This window comes from Doryrhamphus excisus, linkage group LG1, assembly GCF_037039965.1.
Source record: "Doryrhamphus excisus strain RoL-2023G ecotype Guam linkage group LG1, RoL_Dexc_Guam_v1.1, whole genome shotgun sequence".
NCBI classification, from domain to species: Eukaryota; Metazoa; Chordata; class Actinopteri; order Syngnathiformes; family Syngnathidae; genus Doryrhamphus; species Doryrhamphus excisus.
Genome location: NC_136357.1, coordinates 12,423,231 through 12,437,788, shown reverse-complemented (window position 1 = coordinate 12,437,788; position 14,558 = coordinate 12,423,231). Strand labels below are relative to the sequence as shown.

The 14,558-nt window shown below is 41.1% G+C and overlaps 3 protein-coding genes across 8 annotated transcripts in view; 2 read left to right on the top strand and 1 right to left on the bottom strand.

Annotated features, from left to right (window-relative positions):
* Positions 1–261: 261 nt before the first annotated feature.
* kxd1 (KxDL motif containing 1) lies at positions 262–3,358 on the top strand. Its single transcript, XM_058075709.2, has 5 exons — positions 262–408; positions 701–829; positions 901–1,053; positions 1,142–1,188; positions 1,319–3,358. Exons 2-5 carry the CDS (start codon positions 732–734, stop codon positions 1,573–1,575), a joined length of 555 nt encoding a protein of 184 aa, XP_057931692.2. The 5' UTR covers positions 262–408; positions 701–731; the 3' UTR covers positions 1,576–3,358.
* Positions 3,359–3,914: 556 nt separating this feature from the next.
* On the top strand, positions 3,915–11,453 carry ergic2 (ERGIC and golgi 2). The gene is made up of 13 exons (XM_058076588.2): positions 3,915–4,350; positions 4,421–4,529; positions 4,609–4,655; positions 5,213–5,280; positions 5,653–5,693; positions 6,072–6,173; positions 6,495–6,587; positions 7,590–7,645; positions 7,722–7,820; positions 7,894–7,991; positions 8,080–8,242; positions 8,456–8,535; positions 9,867–11,453. The coding sequence occupies exons 1-13, from the start codon at positions 4,245–4,247 to the stop codon at positions 9,960–9,962; spliced, it is 1,158 nt and encodes a 385-aa protein (XP_057932571.1). The 5' UTR covers positions 3,915–4,244; the 3' UTR covers positions 9,963–11,453.
* magi2b (membrane associated guanylate kinase, WW and PDZ domain containing 2b) overlaps positions 10,060–14,558 on the bottom strand; it is a 108,117-nt gene continuing 103,618 nt past the window's right edge. For 4 of the 6 annotated variants that reach the window (XM_058076584.2, XM_058076582.2, XM_058076583.2 and 1 more), the window contains exons 21-22: positions 14,411–14,549; positions 10,060–13,132 (exon numbers count right to left, since the gene is read on the bottom strand). In XM_058076584.2, coding sequence (XP_057932567.2) covers positions 12,480–13,132; positions 14,411–14,549 — 792 coding nt within the window. In that variant the 3' untranslated portion in view covers positions 10,060–12,479. Of the gene's footprint in view, positions 13,133–14,133; positions 14,223–14,410; positions 14,550–14,558 lie in introns of all 6 variants that reach the window. The other 2 variants (XM_058076586.2, XM_058076587.2) reach the window with 1 other exon arrangement.

The following is a 14,558-nucleotide window of genomic DNA, read 5'->3' as shown; positions in this document are numbered from 1 at the left end:
ATGCAATATGTTATTGCTATTTCAGCATAATTCACATTGCATCAATTTAATTGCAGTTAATGCTTATAATTTCCACCTGTGGTCATAAGCGTTGCTATGGGTTAATTCCAGTTACATTTTAACATAACATTTCTAAATATTTGCTTTTTATATGATGTAACTATACAGCAGTGATTCTTACGTAATGGTCTACCTTTGTACCTTACCGTATTTTAAATAAAGAACGGAGCAAAAAAAAAGCCACAGCGGAAATGACAAATCCCGTGACCGGAAGTCACTATAACACGGAAGTACTTTGTTTTGATTTCGCAGTCAGCTGTCAATATATTTGTTTTATGTCGCCGATGCTGCCTTATTCTTCAATTGGACGAAAATACGTCGACAACTACACATTCTGTGGAACGTGAAGTATGCAATCGACATTTGTGTTATTTGGTTGTTATTGTAGATGCATTTTATCACGTCAGGCAAGGTTCAGTTTATCATCGCTGCACAATTAATGCAAAAGTCAAATACATCGGCAGATACGGTTGGATATTTAAACATAGTATGTGACTCTAACTGGTCAGCGTTTTGTCCCTAAACCAACTGGGAATTCTTCCGGACTCTTATAGTATCATTGTTTAACTGTCAAGACACTCGATGGCGTCGTTAGACACTTTATGTCAGTGACCTTTTGTGTGTGTAATTCTGTTCCTAGATCTGTTTGCAGCTTATCTTCGTCTTTCATCATGGAGGAACCCAAAGCCTCCGACGTGTTCTGCAACAGGATGCTGAGCATGGTGAACTCTGAGGACGTCAACGCCATCATCCAGGCTCAGAGACACATGTAAGTAACATTAAAGGCATGACCAAAGATTCAGTTTCATTGGTCATTATTTTACATGTTTCCTGGAACAGGCTTGACCGCTTTGAGAAAACCAACGAAATGCTGATCAATTTTAATGGGCTGTCAAATGTGCGGCTGCAGCAAATGAATGAACGCTTTCTGAACCACACACGTACACTTGTGGAGATGAAGAAAGATCTAGACAGTATTTTCCGAAGGATCAGGTATAGGACTTTGTAAATCTGTAAAGTGCAGAAACACACTTGCAAACATAGCAAACCTCAGATTATTGCTCTTTTTTTGCCTCTTTAGGACCCTGAAAGGGAAAATTGGCAAGCAATATCCTGAAGCTTTCAGTAGTAAGTCAACATTTTTAACTTCATACTATGCTTAATGGGGGAATCAGTCTCAGGTCAAATGAATTACAATGAGGTCTGACGTCAGTTTTAAAGCCTCCAAAACAAACCCCAGCTATTTTTCTCTTTACAGACATCCAAGAGTCGCCCATCTTGGAGGATGATGACGACGACTTTGACCCGGCTCCACCTAGTGGGGCCACGACGATCACAACAGCCACCTCAGGCCAGAGCACAGACTCCTGCGACACCAGCCCGGACGTCGTCTCACCCACCGTGAGTAGATGTTCCGAAGAGCTTTCTCAAGAACCACCGGACATGCCCACCTCTGACGCTCATCACACGGCCGGCCTCCAGGACGAGGGTCCAGACTCTGTGCCAGCCGAGTAGTGTTAAGCGTGTGGATGGACTTGAGTTATGACAACTGAGCTTGAACATTGTTGTGTTTTTTATACTGTTTCTTTAGTAATTGCAGTGTTTGACAGCATGTTTACTTTGTCTGCTTATCTGGTATGTTATTTTAATTCATTTTATATTTAGAAATCACCCTGAAGGAATGTGTGATGCGACTTCCCATGTAAAGGTACTGTTCACTCTAAAATGTTAAAGTAATGGAGGATGATGTTATAATGCAAACTTTGGTGTCACAATCATGGAATATAGTATACTCAGCCACTTCACTGTCCTTTCATAAAGCCTCTGGTATGTCCAAAATAAATAGCCACATGCACAGCCTGTTTAAGTTTAAAAGAAAATATACATATTTTTCTAGCCACATGCTTCATGGCACAGTCTATACACTTTTTTCAAGCTTCTGATGGGATTATAATGCAAACGTCCTCCCATTAGATTTTTTTTAGTAATGTTATGATGACTAGTCGCCCTGTGATTGGCTGGTGACCAGTCCAGGGTGTACCCCGCCTCTTGCCCGAAGACAGCTGGGATAGGCTCCAGCACCCCCGCGACCCTTGTGAGGAAACGCGGTAGAAAATGAATGAATGAATGATGACTAGTCACGTTACAATAAAACCATAAAAAAGAGCAAAAAGTAAACATTTAAATGAGAACAACATCAACAAAACAAAACACATCAAAATACTTTATTTCTTTTTGTACATAAATATAAAATCATAATTTGGGAATTGAATAATTTACAACAATCTACAACTAATTGTTAAATAGTCTCTATCACCATAGGGTGCAAAGTCAAAAAGAAAAGTGGCACGGGGCACCATAAATAGGGGGGGGGGGGGGAAGTGGGGTACCAGCAAATAGGAGTGACAAAAGAAAAGAAAAAAAGTGCATGAAGCATTTTTGTAGCCTACAGTATAGCCAGTCTGTGTTGTGGAAGTTAACCAATTACCTTAATGCCCACAATGACATAAGATACCAAAGTGTTGGCATGTTGTGTTCGCCTACATGTCACTCTTTTTTAGCCAACATTTAATCAGTGCAGGTAAATGTTTACCGTTTAATACAAACAAAAATGTGTTTAGCATTGTTGCTAGGCAACTGTTTTTATTCGCTGTTAGCTTGGCTTGCTAGCAGTTGTCAGCACTTGTAACTTCTTTGCAAAGCCGGCCCCATGGCATAGGTGAACTCAGCACCTGCTGAGGGCCCCGTGACCTGCAGGGGCCCCCCAAGAGCAATTACCTTAAAGAAAAAAGTAATTATTTGTTCCATGCGTGTGAGCCCCAAAATCAAATTTTGCTTAGGGCCCCACGGAGTCTTGCGCTGCTCGTTTATTTCAAACAATCTGTACTTCCCAGTTCAGAGTGTCAACAAGCTGTTCTGATCTTGTGTTCCCGAAGTGTAGTCAGGAAAGCACCAAAATAGTTCAAAACCCGAGCATCGACAACAGCCCTCTTTCCAATTATGTTCTTTACCAGTCAACAACAACGACAAAAGGTTTTGTTTATGAATCCAAAACTGTTTTTGAAAAGTAAGGCAGTTCCACGCAAAATTTCCTCCGCACACCTTATAATTTGAACTCCTGGAGCATGCCTCATCATTATAGGATGCTATTCCGATGTTGCCCAAGTATTGATGAGCTGTGGTGCTCCCACATCTATGTCCTATAGACACAGATGCTGCATCGAGTGGGTTTGTCACTCCCTGCTTTACTCAACTTCGCTGCCATATTGGATGTGTCAGGCTGTGCTGTAAATGAATACTACAGTAATAATCTACTTACTTTCATAAATCGCAAATAAATTTAACTGCGCTGTATATGAAGTCATGTCAATGTACTTACTTTCATAAATCGCCTTTCTACAAAGAAATTTAGATAAATTATGAAATAGTTAGGCACCAAAAACAATCACATTGTAGAAAAACAAAAACAATCATATTGTTTTTGGAGCCTGTTTCCCAAGTATATTAGTGCGTGTGTAAATGTACAAATTAACCTACATTTCTTTGTAGCAATGCGCTTTGTGAAAGTAAGTAAATGTAATTATATCTATTTACGACGCAGCCTTGGCACATCCAATATGGCGGCGACATTGACCTACAGCTCAGCAGACATGCGGCGTCTACCTCTGTCTATGGGTTTTCTCACCTCAACGTTAAAATAGTGGAAAAATACTCTGAACTGTTAAAACTAGGGGGAACTGGGAAGGAACGGTGGGCAAAATGAAATAGTCTCCCAGTGAAAACGGGAGGGTTGAACTTGATAGTATGACTTGTGCACCAGTCCGCGTTGTTTGCTGGCATCTACCGCCAGAGGGCGCAAAGTCAAAATGTGTGTGGTTTTCTTCCTGAAACAAAAGCTGTTCCGTAGCTTTCCTCTTTTCGATTTCCTCATTGCTTCCCCCCATAATTCATTAAAGCAAATTCGATCGTTGGTTTTCCCGGCAACCTTAAAATTACTAACTAATCCCGACCGCTCACTCGTTGTCACGTTCTACTAAGCTTGCTAGCTAGCCTCGCTCCCGGCTTGCTAGCAAGTAGCTGTTATGGTGTTGTACGGCAGTACGTCAAGTTGACTCGCCGAAAAAGACAGAGTCGTCAAACAACATTCATTTTTTGACGAGGGCGATGTCTGAACGTTCACTACGATGAGGAGACTGAACAAAAAGAAAGCTTTAACGCTGGTTAAAGAGCTTGACGCCTTTCCCAAAGTCCCCGAGAGCTACGTGGAGTCATCAGCCAGCGGGGGTACAGGTAAGACGACCACAATCAGCAGTCTGCACCCTATAAACGTATTATTTTCAAACCCCTTCCCTTTCTTTAGTGTCTCTGATTGCATTCAGTGCCATGGCTATTTTAGCCTTCTTGGAATTTTTCGTGTACAGAGACACATGGATGAAATATGAGTACGAGGTAGACAAAGACTTCAGTAGGTGAGAGCTGAAATACAGCCATGTTCACAGACAGCCATGTTATTTCTTCTGAAATGTATTTTGCTCTGTTCTGCTGCAGCAAACTGAGGATAAACATTGACATCACAGTAGCCATGAGGTGCCAGTGTAAGTAATTCCATTTGAAGTAGTATTCGATACACACACGGACACTTCATTAGCAACAGTATATGAGATTAGGCTATATAGCTATATCAGTATGATACAGTACACTTCTCCAACTATGATGACATATTGTTAATTCATTCATTTTGCTGGAGCCTATCCCAGCTGTCTCTGGGCGAGAGGTGGGGTACACCCTTGACTGGTCGCCAGCCAATCACAGGGCACATATAGACAAACAACCATTCACACTCACATTCATACCTATGGACAATTTGGAGTCACCAATTAACCTAGCATGTTTTTGGAATGTGGGAGGAAACCCACGCATGCACGGGGAGAACATGCAAACTCCACACAGAAATGGCAGAGGGTGGAACTGAATTCAGGTCTCCTAGCTGTGAGGCCTGCGCACTAACCACTACCGCCGTGCAGCCCATATTGTTAATTAATACCTTAAAATGAACACAAATATTTTTTAAAGGAGAATGTGATTGTGCAAGCGTAGCTGATGTCGCCAGTGTGTGTACTACATGTTGAATTTTTGTGTTTTTGATTTGCAGATATTGGTGCAGATGTTCTGGACCTGGCTGAGACCATGGTGGCTTCTGATGGTCTTAAATATGAACAAGTGAGTAGTTAAATGTTTCTATGGGCCTTCACAAGTGTTTCATTTAATGCTGTTAAAAAAAAAAGGCTATGTTTTTCCTGTTTCCTCTTTCACTCGATCGATAAAACTATGTGCTGTACATACGATATAGTATTTCTTCTTGCTCTACTTTAATGATTGTTAATTGTCAAACACTCTCATTCAATAGCACGAGCAAATGTGTTAAAACTTTTGATTTGTGTATGGTATTTAGTACAGCTGTAAATTGTATATCATTTAAGAAACCCAAAAGAACGACAAATGCGTGTGGTTGAATGTTCTTTCACACCTTTCATTCTTTAATTAATGTTTTTTCATTCATTCATTCATTCATTTTCTACCCCTACATTTTAGGTAAATTTTGAGTTGTCGCCACAGCAAAGACTATGGCACATGTAAGTTGACATGGCGTCTTTCACCATCGAATAAGTAGCCTAAAACATGAAATAAAATGTTTTGCCAGTGATGCAGTGCATTTTTAAGCATGTATTTACTGTTAATAATATATGCTGATAAAACAGACTTCCATGATTTTTATTGGATATTGAGTGAAACAGGTCTAACAGGTCATTGTTTACAATGTTGACTCTTTTTCCGAGTGACTGCATTTTTGGGATACTTTAGAAGTGTAACACGGAAGCACTGTGAATTATTAACATAAGAACAGAAGTAGCAAAGTTAGTGAAACACAAAGTTTTGAGTTACTGCCAAACACCCAAGCACAGTGCAGAACTGATAATTCACCCATCTGTATGCTTTCGAAACTTCTGTAGGACACTTCTTCACGTACAGGAACGTCTAAGAGTTGAGCACTCCCTACAGGATTTGATCTTCAAGACTGCGGTAAAAGGAGCTCCAGCTGCTCAGTCTAGCAGGTGCTAATCTCTCTGATGAAAACAGAATTTTATTGTATTTTACACCATGAAATGATTTACTACTGCAGCAGAATGGAGTGCTGTCTGTGGCTGTAACCAACAGAGGTGCTGTTCGTTTAGTCTAAACATGTTTGCAAGTTTAGGAAATAACTCCCAAAGCAGCACTATAAATAATGCCAGACATGTTTTTATGCGTGCACAATTAAATCACAGCTGTGATAAAGTATTTATTAGGAATGTAGTAAAACAGCACCAATTTGGAGTCACCAATACAGTTTAATACTTTGTATTAAACCAGTGTTGTTGTTATTGTTTTTATAGTGTGGATGGCAGCACATCTTTGACTGCCTGCAGGATTCATGGACATCTGTATGTCAACAAGGTGGCCGGAAACTTTCACATCACTGTTGGCAAGTATGTATACACACACACGCACACTCATTGATCATGTTGTGTATGCCACTGTGGAATACATTGCATTTGCTTTTATGGTCCATATATAGTATCATATAAAAGGCAAGAATGCCTTGTATGATACATTGTGGTCATCTACAACTATAAACCTCAGAGATTCCAAGGTAGTGCATTGGAAGTGTGTTGTCCTAAATCAAGCTTTCATGATGCTGAATGAAATTTAAGCATTTTTTATATGTGCTTTTACTAATCCATACTGGGAACAAATTTATCTGTAACTTTAATGCTAATGAGCTGGCCTGTCTTGGACAGTGCAAGTACCTGCAATATCACAGTACTACTTTTGTAGTATACAAAAGGACCTTTGCATTGCTTGCTAGCGGCAGGTCCTCATGGTGTCTCGCTAAGTGGACTCGCAGATTTGTCGTGTTTCCCTAATACTTTATTCGGCACGACACATTTTACAAACGGCATGGGTTTTGTCAATTTCTGCACACCCTACTTTGTGTAGAAATCCAAAATGTGTCCACATTTGAGCCTTGTACGCCGCAGGGGCCGCTGTTATGGGCTCGCATTCTGCCATGTTGAACTGTGTTTATGTGTGAGGATGTTTCACTCGTGAATCTCGTTCAATGTCCTTGCCTAATTGCTGCCACCTCACAATCGGAGGTTTAAATTAAAATCAGAAATGAACCATTGCCGTGTCTGCACTTGAATAAATACCATATACAGTCTATGATAAATGCCTTTAAAAATATCCATGTCATACTTTTTAATATCGATACAGTATCGTTGAACAAAGTATCGCAATATATCACCCAAACAATATTTTCTTATACCCCTAGTAAATAAAAACATTGTGAAAGCGCTTTGAGTGCCTTGCAGGTTGAAAAGTGCTATACAAGTAGCAGACATGCATTTTTCATACTAGGCTGACCTTTAATAATATGTTTGTGCTATCACTGTGTACTGTACTATCACATTATTTTTTTTTCTGCACAGGTCCATTCCGCATCCCCGAGGGCACGCCCATCTAGCAGCTCTCGTCAGCCATGACAGTCAGCTTGCCTACTTCGTTTACTTAGTTTGTTGTCAAAGTCACTCTGGCTCGACTTGTTTGTGTCTTCATTGTAGGTTTTAACTTCTCTCACCGCATCGACCACTTGTCTTTCGGAGAAGATGTCCCAGGCGTCATCAGCCCCCTCGACGGCACCGAGAAAGTCACCACAGACTGTAGGATGTTTTTCTCTTAGCACATCTTAGCAGTCTTTTTCTTGTCTCTGAGGTAACGTTTTGTTTTGTTCAGCTAACCACATGTTTCAGTACTTCATCACCATTGTTCCCACCAAACTGAACACCTACAAGGTCTCGGCCGACATGCACCAGTACTCAGTCACAGAGAGGGTAGCTCCTTATTTGTAAAAACATCATTGCTCACAACAGCGTGAAAGTGGCTTTTTTTTCATGGAGAGGATGTGCTTGTCCCCTGCAGGAACGAGCCATAAACCACGCTGCAGGCAGCCATGGCATCTCAGGGATCTTCATGAAGTACGACATCAGCTCTCTGATGGTGAAAGTCAGCGAGCAGCACATGCCGCTCTGGAAGTTTCTCGTCAGGCTTTGTGGTATCGTCGGAGGCATCTTCACCACTACAGGTACATGGTTGTATTTCTAAATGTTGTTTAAAATGCTTGTAATCTAATTGTTTTAAACCAAAAAATTATAATTTCACATAAAAACAAAACTCATTTTTTGAGTTAATTTAGTTTCTTTGTAATGTAATACTGCCAGCCCTTTTGTGTCACAAAGTAAAATTGTAATTTAAATTGAGGATATATGTATATATGTAAGAGTATTCTTTGTTGCAGGCATGCTCCACGGCATGGTGGGCTTCTTGGTGGACGTGGTCTGCTGTCGTTTCCAAATGGGAATCTACAAACCTCTCAAGGTACTTCCATTTATGGATTGAGTAGAGATATACGGTAATGGTACAAGTTCCCATATGGTACACATTAAGTAAGGGACAGGAAGTGTACCTGCCTCGTGATATAGCCACACCTCTTCTCTGTAAATAAATGTAGTGCAGTCCAGTGTGTTGCTTGCGGGAGTCATGGCCAAGGACAAGTGGGACAACTATTAATGCTACACTGCAACCTATAAGGCACTTTTATTTTCTATCATTCTTTCTATCATTTCCTGACTATGCGGCCAACATGCTAACCACTTGTCCAACATGCGGCACTTAAATTTCCTAAAAAACATTAATAATTCACACTGTTCACCGTTGCTTACCGTTGTACTTTCATAAAAAGAAAATCAAATGTTTTAGAATTATTTTTATTGGAGCAGCAGTTTGTAGCTTTGTTTCATTTGAAAGATCACTAAAACTAAGCAGTTTTTTTGTCTTGTGCTGTACTAAAAATAAACTGAACAGAGCCCTTAAAACCGAGGTATATACGGAACCGTAATTGTGGCAAATTGTTATACTAGAATTTATGAATGGATCCTGAAGGGGACTTATGCTTTTTCCACTTTTCTGACCTATAAATGTAGTTAGAATGTTGTATTATCGTGTTAAACGATGCCAAAGTTTCAGATAATGAGGTTTGCGCATTTGGAAGTGATCCCTGAAAGACGTTTGGGATGGCTCAAAATGCTCAGTTGCAAAAGGCGTGGTAAAACAGTTTCTTTGTGACGTCACAGAGGTGTGTGTTATTTTATGCAAGTCATGGAGTAAAAGTGCTTGCATACAGGGAGCGGGGTTGCTAATGGTTTTCCACCACAATTAGCGGGCACATTCGGTTACCGATGTTGTAGAAAAACGAAACGCTAAAATACTAAAGCTATTTACCATTGACGTCTTCGGAAAGTTCAGACTGTGCAGTCTCCCTTTCCGGATCGGGTTCGGAATCCAACACATATGACTGTTTGTTAAAGGCCGACATTTTAAAAGGATAAATCACCATTTAATATTAACTCCTATACTGTTAGCTAGCGGTACTAACCAGAACTCCTTTTAAGTACTCGCTAGTGTGACCAACCACAGCGTAGTGGGCCGTGAGTGGAATACATTAAAACAGACTATTTTCGCAGGAACCACAGAATCCAAAGAAATACAGCTGAATAGGTGCAGATTCTGGAAGAACTATAAAGCTTTGTTTAGCTGCTCTATAGGAGGCCACAACTCAATACAAATTGCCGAAAAATGAGCATAACAGGTTCCTTTTAATTAACTAAAACCTGTTCTCTTACATATGTTCTTTTGTTGCATTATATCAGGAGGAGGATCCCGTGAATATGCAGCAAGCAAACCATCAAGCTCCGCCTCCTGCAGATTCAAACTCAGTCGTGAGTCACCTGACATCGCCGTCATGAATGTGCCCTTTGGGGAAAAAAAACTAACAAAAAAAACAAACAAAACAATTCACAAGCAAAGCAAACTGACAATGTTCAAAGGTGGAATACAAACAAATACCACACACACAAAAGGTGCCTATGTGTAAATGTTTATTAAATCAAATCTTCATTCTTTGTTCGATATCGTCTGTATCATCATGACAAGTAAACAATCTCTCGTCCACCATGTCAAGACTTTATTTGACAGTATTTCAGAATATCTTTCGGTAAACAAGTTTTTTTTTGTGGTTTGTTTTTTTAAACATTTTTTTCATAGCAAAATGTAATATATCAGTACTGTCGCATTTCATAAAAATAGTTAATGTCTTTGAAACTACAGTATCAATGATACAGTAAACCATATTTGTAGGAATACAGCTGTACAAGGTGAAGCAACACCAACACATGGATGCTTGATCTCAATGCAGGTTGGGAATGGACCGGTGCCATTGCTCTTCACAGGTTTTTTCTTTTTTCCTTTACAGTTTATAAAATGACTCACAACAGGCAGGGAGGCCGGGCAAAGGTGTGTGTGTGTGTGTGGAGATGGAGGACATTTTCTCACATTTGACCTTTTGTCCATACCTTTGCAAACAGCCTAATAACGTCTTAATGCGTGTCACAAACCAGCTTTGTCCAACTGAGACATGACATGGGTGAAGATCAGTCTAGTGAACACAGTTGTGCAAAAGTCTTGGGCCATCAAGTTTTTAAGGTAACCTCCACTTTGACACTACATTTTTGTGAATTTGTTTATTCCATAGTCCATGGTTGTTGAGCATGCACTGAAATCGTTAACTAACAATAAGGCTGACACTTAAAAATTAAGCAGAAATTACTTCAATTGAAAATAATCATCAAAACACTGATATTGGCCAAAGACTTTTTACACTTTTTATCTCAGACAAACATGCTGCGTTCAGGCACATCCACAATCTCAACAAACAAAACACTTTGACTGCAATTTAATTAGTGTTTTGATAAATGTGATTAAAACAACAAGCACAACCTCTAAGGGGGAACACAAACTTTCACTTTGAAGCAAGGAAAAGTTAAGTTTTTCTCATTTTTTACCTTTGTAACTATCATAAATGTGTAAAATAAGTTAAGTACTGTAGTAAAAATTAAAGCTAAAAAAAAAAAGCTTAACCTTGTTGATGTAGTACTGCTTGTTTTGTTTTTAAGCTTTAGTTTGGATTTAAAATGCTCCCATTAGAAATAATGGAAAAAGATCCGTTCCTGGGTCAAACTGTCACCATCATAACACCGCTATTAACTGTAGACGCAACCAACAGACGTAGACGTAACAAACATCTAACATGTTAACATTCTTAACTCACTCATGTAATGAAAAGGCGAGTCGTCCCATGCATTTTTTTTAACTTAGAGGGTTAGAAGTGTAAAAAGAAGTTAACTAAATTTAAAAAGTTTTTCAGACCTTGTTGAGGCCCCTTTTGGAATAACCGCCACTCACTTCTTAAGCTTTTCTATGAAGAACCTAATTTTGCTGTATTTTTACACTTGTACAATGAAGAATTAAGATAGTGGAGCAAATCATGGTCCCAACAGCAGTATGGGTGCTGATACTTGAAGTCCAACATGGTGTCATGTCCTATTGTCGCCATGTTACATTTATTATTAACAGTCCACCTAGGAAGTGAAATTGTCAAACAAAAAAGCACCAAGAATGTTAATCATGAATATTATAAGAATGAAAGGTAATGCTACAACAACACTGACATAAGACGCTGTACACTAGCTTTAGTGACGTCGTACTGCACTGTAGAGGCGTTGCTGATATGTGTCGCTGTCAAAAACTCCCAAATTAGTTTTGAGTAAGGCACTCCGCCCTCCCCTGTCCATCTTTCCTCACACTTACTGATGCCCCTCTCCCACAGTGGTGTGGTACACATAGCACAGTTAAAAAGGCATAGAAATGGGGAATATAGACCTGGACGATGCTTTCTGTTGTTGGAGCTTTAAATGAATACAAGACAGGTTTATAATAATAATAATAATAGTGCACAATGACTGCATGGTTATGATTGAGTTGTGTACATAACTCAGAGGTGTGTGTTCTTACCGACTTCAGTTTCATAGGAAAAAAACCCAGAAGTGGTCCGCTTGTTTTCGGATGTCATGCACAAAACCTCCTGTAGGGGGTCGCCATCTTGGTGACATGTCTGATATGTTGCGGAGGCCCAGGTAGGAGAATTGGATCCTACGTAATGGTGTTTCCCCCCTTCTTCTTCTTCTTCTTCTTTTTCTTTGAATAAAACACCACATGTACATATTGTTGACATCTTTACAGTATATACTTGGAGGCGTGTCCACCAAAAGTCTTATCTGGTCTCCATCAGGGTCCACGCTCTATGTTACAACAACTGTGAGAGTTCTGCTCTTTAAGGTGGTGGGTGTAATAATCATCTCATAAATGAATGAACTATGAAGAGTGGATGGAGAGGAAATAGGTAAGCTTTGTCCACAGGATCCTTTCTATCTGCTGACAGTGGAGGTCCAGGACCTCAGGGTGCCAGGCAGCTTATCTGGCCCAGGCATGTTCCAAGTACCCGCACTCCTTGCAGGTGGTTCTTCTCCGCTTGTAGAGGGGCAGCAGAACCCGACGTGGCCACCGGGCCGCTCCTCCTCTCTGTGGTAAACGCCTCTGGACAGCAGCCTCTCCTGGAGGCTCACATCTCCAGCAGCCAGAGGGGCTCCGTTGGAAGTGACGTTCACATAAGGGTCCCAAGGCCAGAGAGTGCCCACCACCTGGGTGTTCATACCCTTTCTGTCACAGCAGGGGGAGCAAGCGTCCCTCTGTCGCTCTCTTTTGTCAGCAGGCCTCCCCAGGACAGCTTTAGGAGGCAAAACCCGAGGCTGCCTGTCCGGCGGCTCTGCAGACCCCCTGATGGTGGACTTCTGCTGGGTGGACCTGCCACCTGCGGCCCCTCGAGTTGAGGAGCTGTGATCTGTCACTTGCAGAGCTGTGTCCACCGTCATGCACGCTGTGGCCTCTAGAGGGAGCTGATGAGGGGAATCCAGGGATGCGGCCGGATGGGATGAAGGCAATGGACTCTGGTGGGCTTCCAGGGTCACTTCCTGCAGGGTAGAGTGGATTGTAGAAAGGGCATCCCAGGGGCTGACACAGTCTGTTGGAAACCAGAGACAGGAAGTGTGAAGGAAGGAAAGAAAGAATCACTACATTTGCATGCAAAGTATTGGGACACCTGGACGTTCCAACTAAAAACACCTTAAATGTTCAATATGGGAAGCAAACTCAAAATGTTGGGGAAATGTGTTTGTGTGTGTGTGTGTGTGTGTGTGTATAGTCACACAAACATCATGCATGACACCCGGTCCACTACATTTCCTATCTTGTACATAATTTCAGTGCAAGGCTTTTTTAAATTATTTTGACCTCACCAAATTCATTCATTAATTCATTCATTTTCTACCGCTTATCCTCACGAGGGTCGCGGGGGGTGCTGGAGCCTATCCCAGCTGTCTTCAGGCAAGAGGCTAAGTACACCCTGGACTGGTCGCCAGCCAATCACAGGGCACATATAGACAAACAACCATTCACACTCACATTCATACCTATGGACAATTTGGAGTCACTAATTAACCTAGCATGTTTTTGGAATGTGGGAGGAAACCGGAGTACCCGGAGAAAACCCACGCATGCATGAGGAGAACATGCAAACTCCACACAGAGATGGCCGATGTTTGGAATTGAACTCTGCTCTCCTAGCTGTGAGGTCTGCGTGCTAACCACATGACCGCCGTGCATCCGACCTTACCAAATGTATAACAAAAATGAAAAAGTCAGTTAAAAGAGAAGCAATATGTTTACGGTAATCAAAGATCCTCTATATGACAGGAGCTTTTAAAGACTTACTCCAAAAGGGCCGGTCAATGATCAGTGATATGGCAGTGCTCATCTGATTGTCAAAGATCCTCTATATGCTCTACTGTTTCCTATGTAGCGCTTAGCATAGATTGCATTCCTAGTTGTGTGTATGGAGTAGAAACAACATATATTTTCAAACAGCAATATAAACACAGTATTGTCCATGCATGAATCCAAAATCATGCAAACGACACGACTCAGCATGGCGAGAAGAAAGAAGACATGCAGCTTGGCACAAACCGTGTCTTTAGAGTGGCCCATTAGGAAGAAATAGGGGGAGCTTAGTGTGTCACCTTTCATGCACATGGACAGGTTGGAAGGTACCATTCCTGAGGGAAGGTAAGTAAAAGCCGACAGTAGATGCCAGTCATTCCACTCAAAAAATATTTGCAATTATTGACAGTAGAAGACCATGAAGACAAATATTAATAATAGAAAGCAATGCTTGTTAATCTACGGAGGAAAGACAGGTGTTAATCGGTTATGTGAACGCGAGGAAGAGTGAACCAACACCCACCATATTCAGGCACCTGTCCCGTGCCTCTTTTTAGCAGCAGTCTGACCCGCCTGCCCCCGGCCTTGATGAGCTCAATGGCTCGGGCGTGAGTCATGTCCCGGGTGCTGTCCCCATTAATCTCTATGATCTGATCCCCCACCTGAAGAAA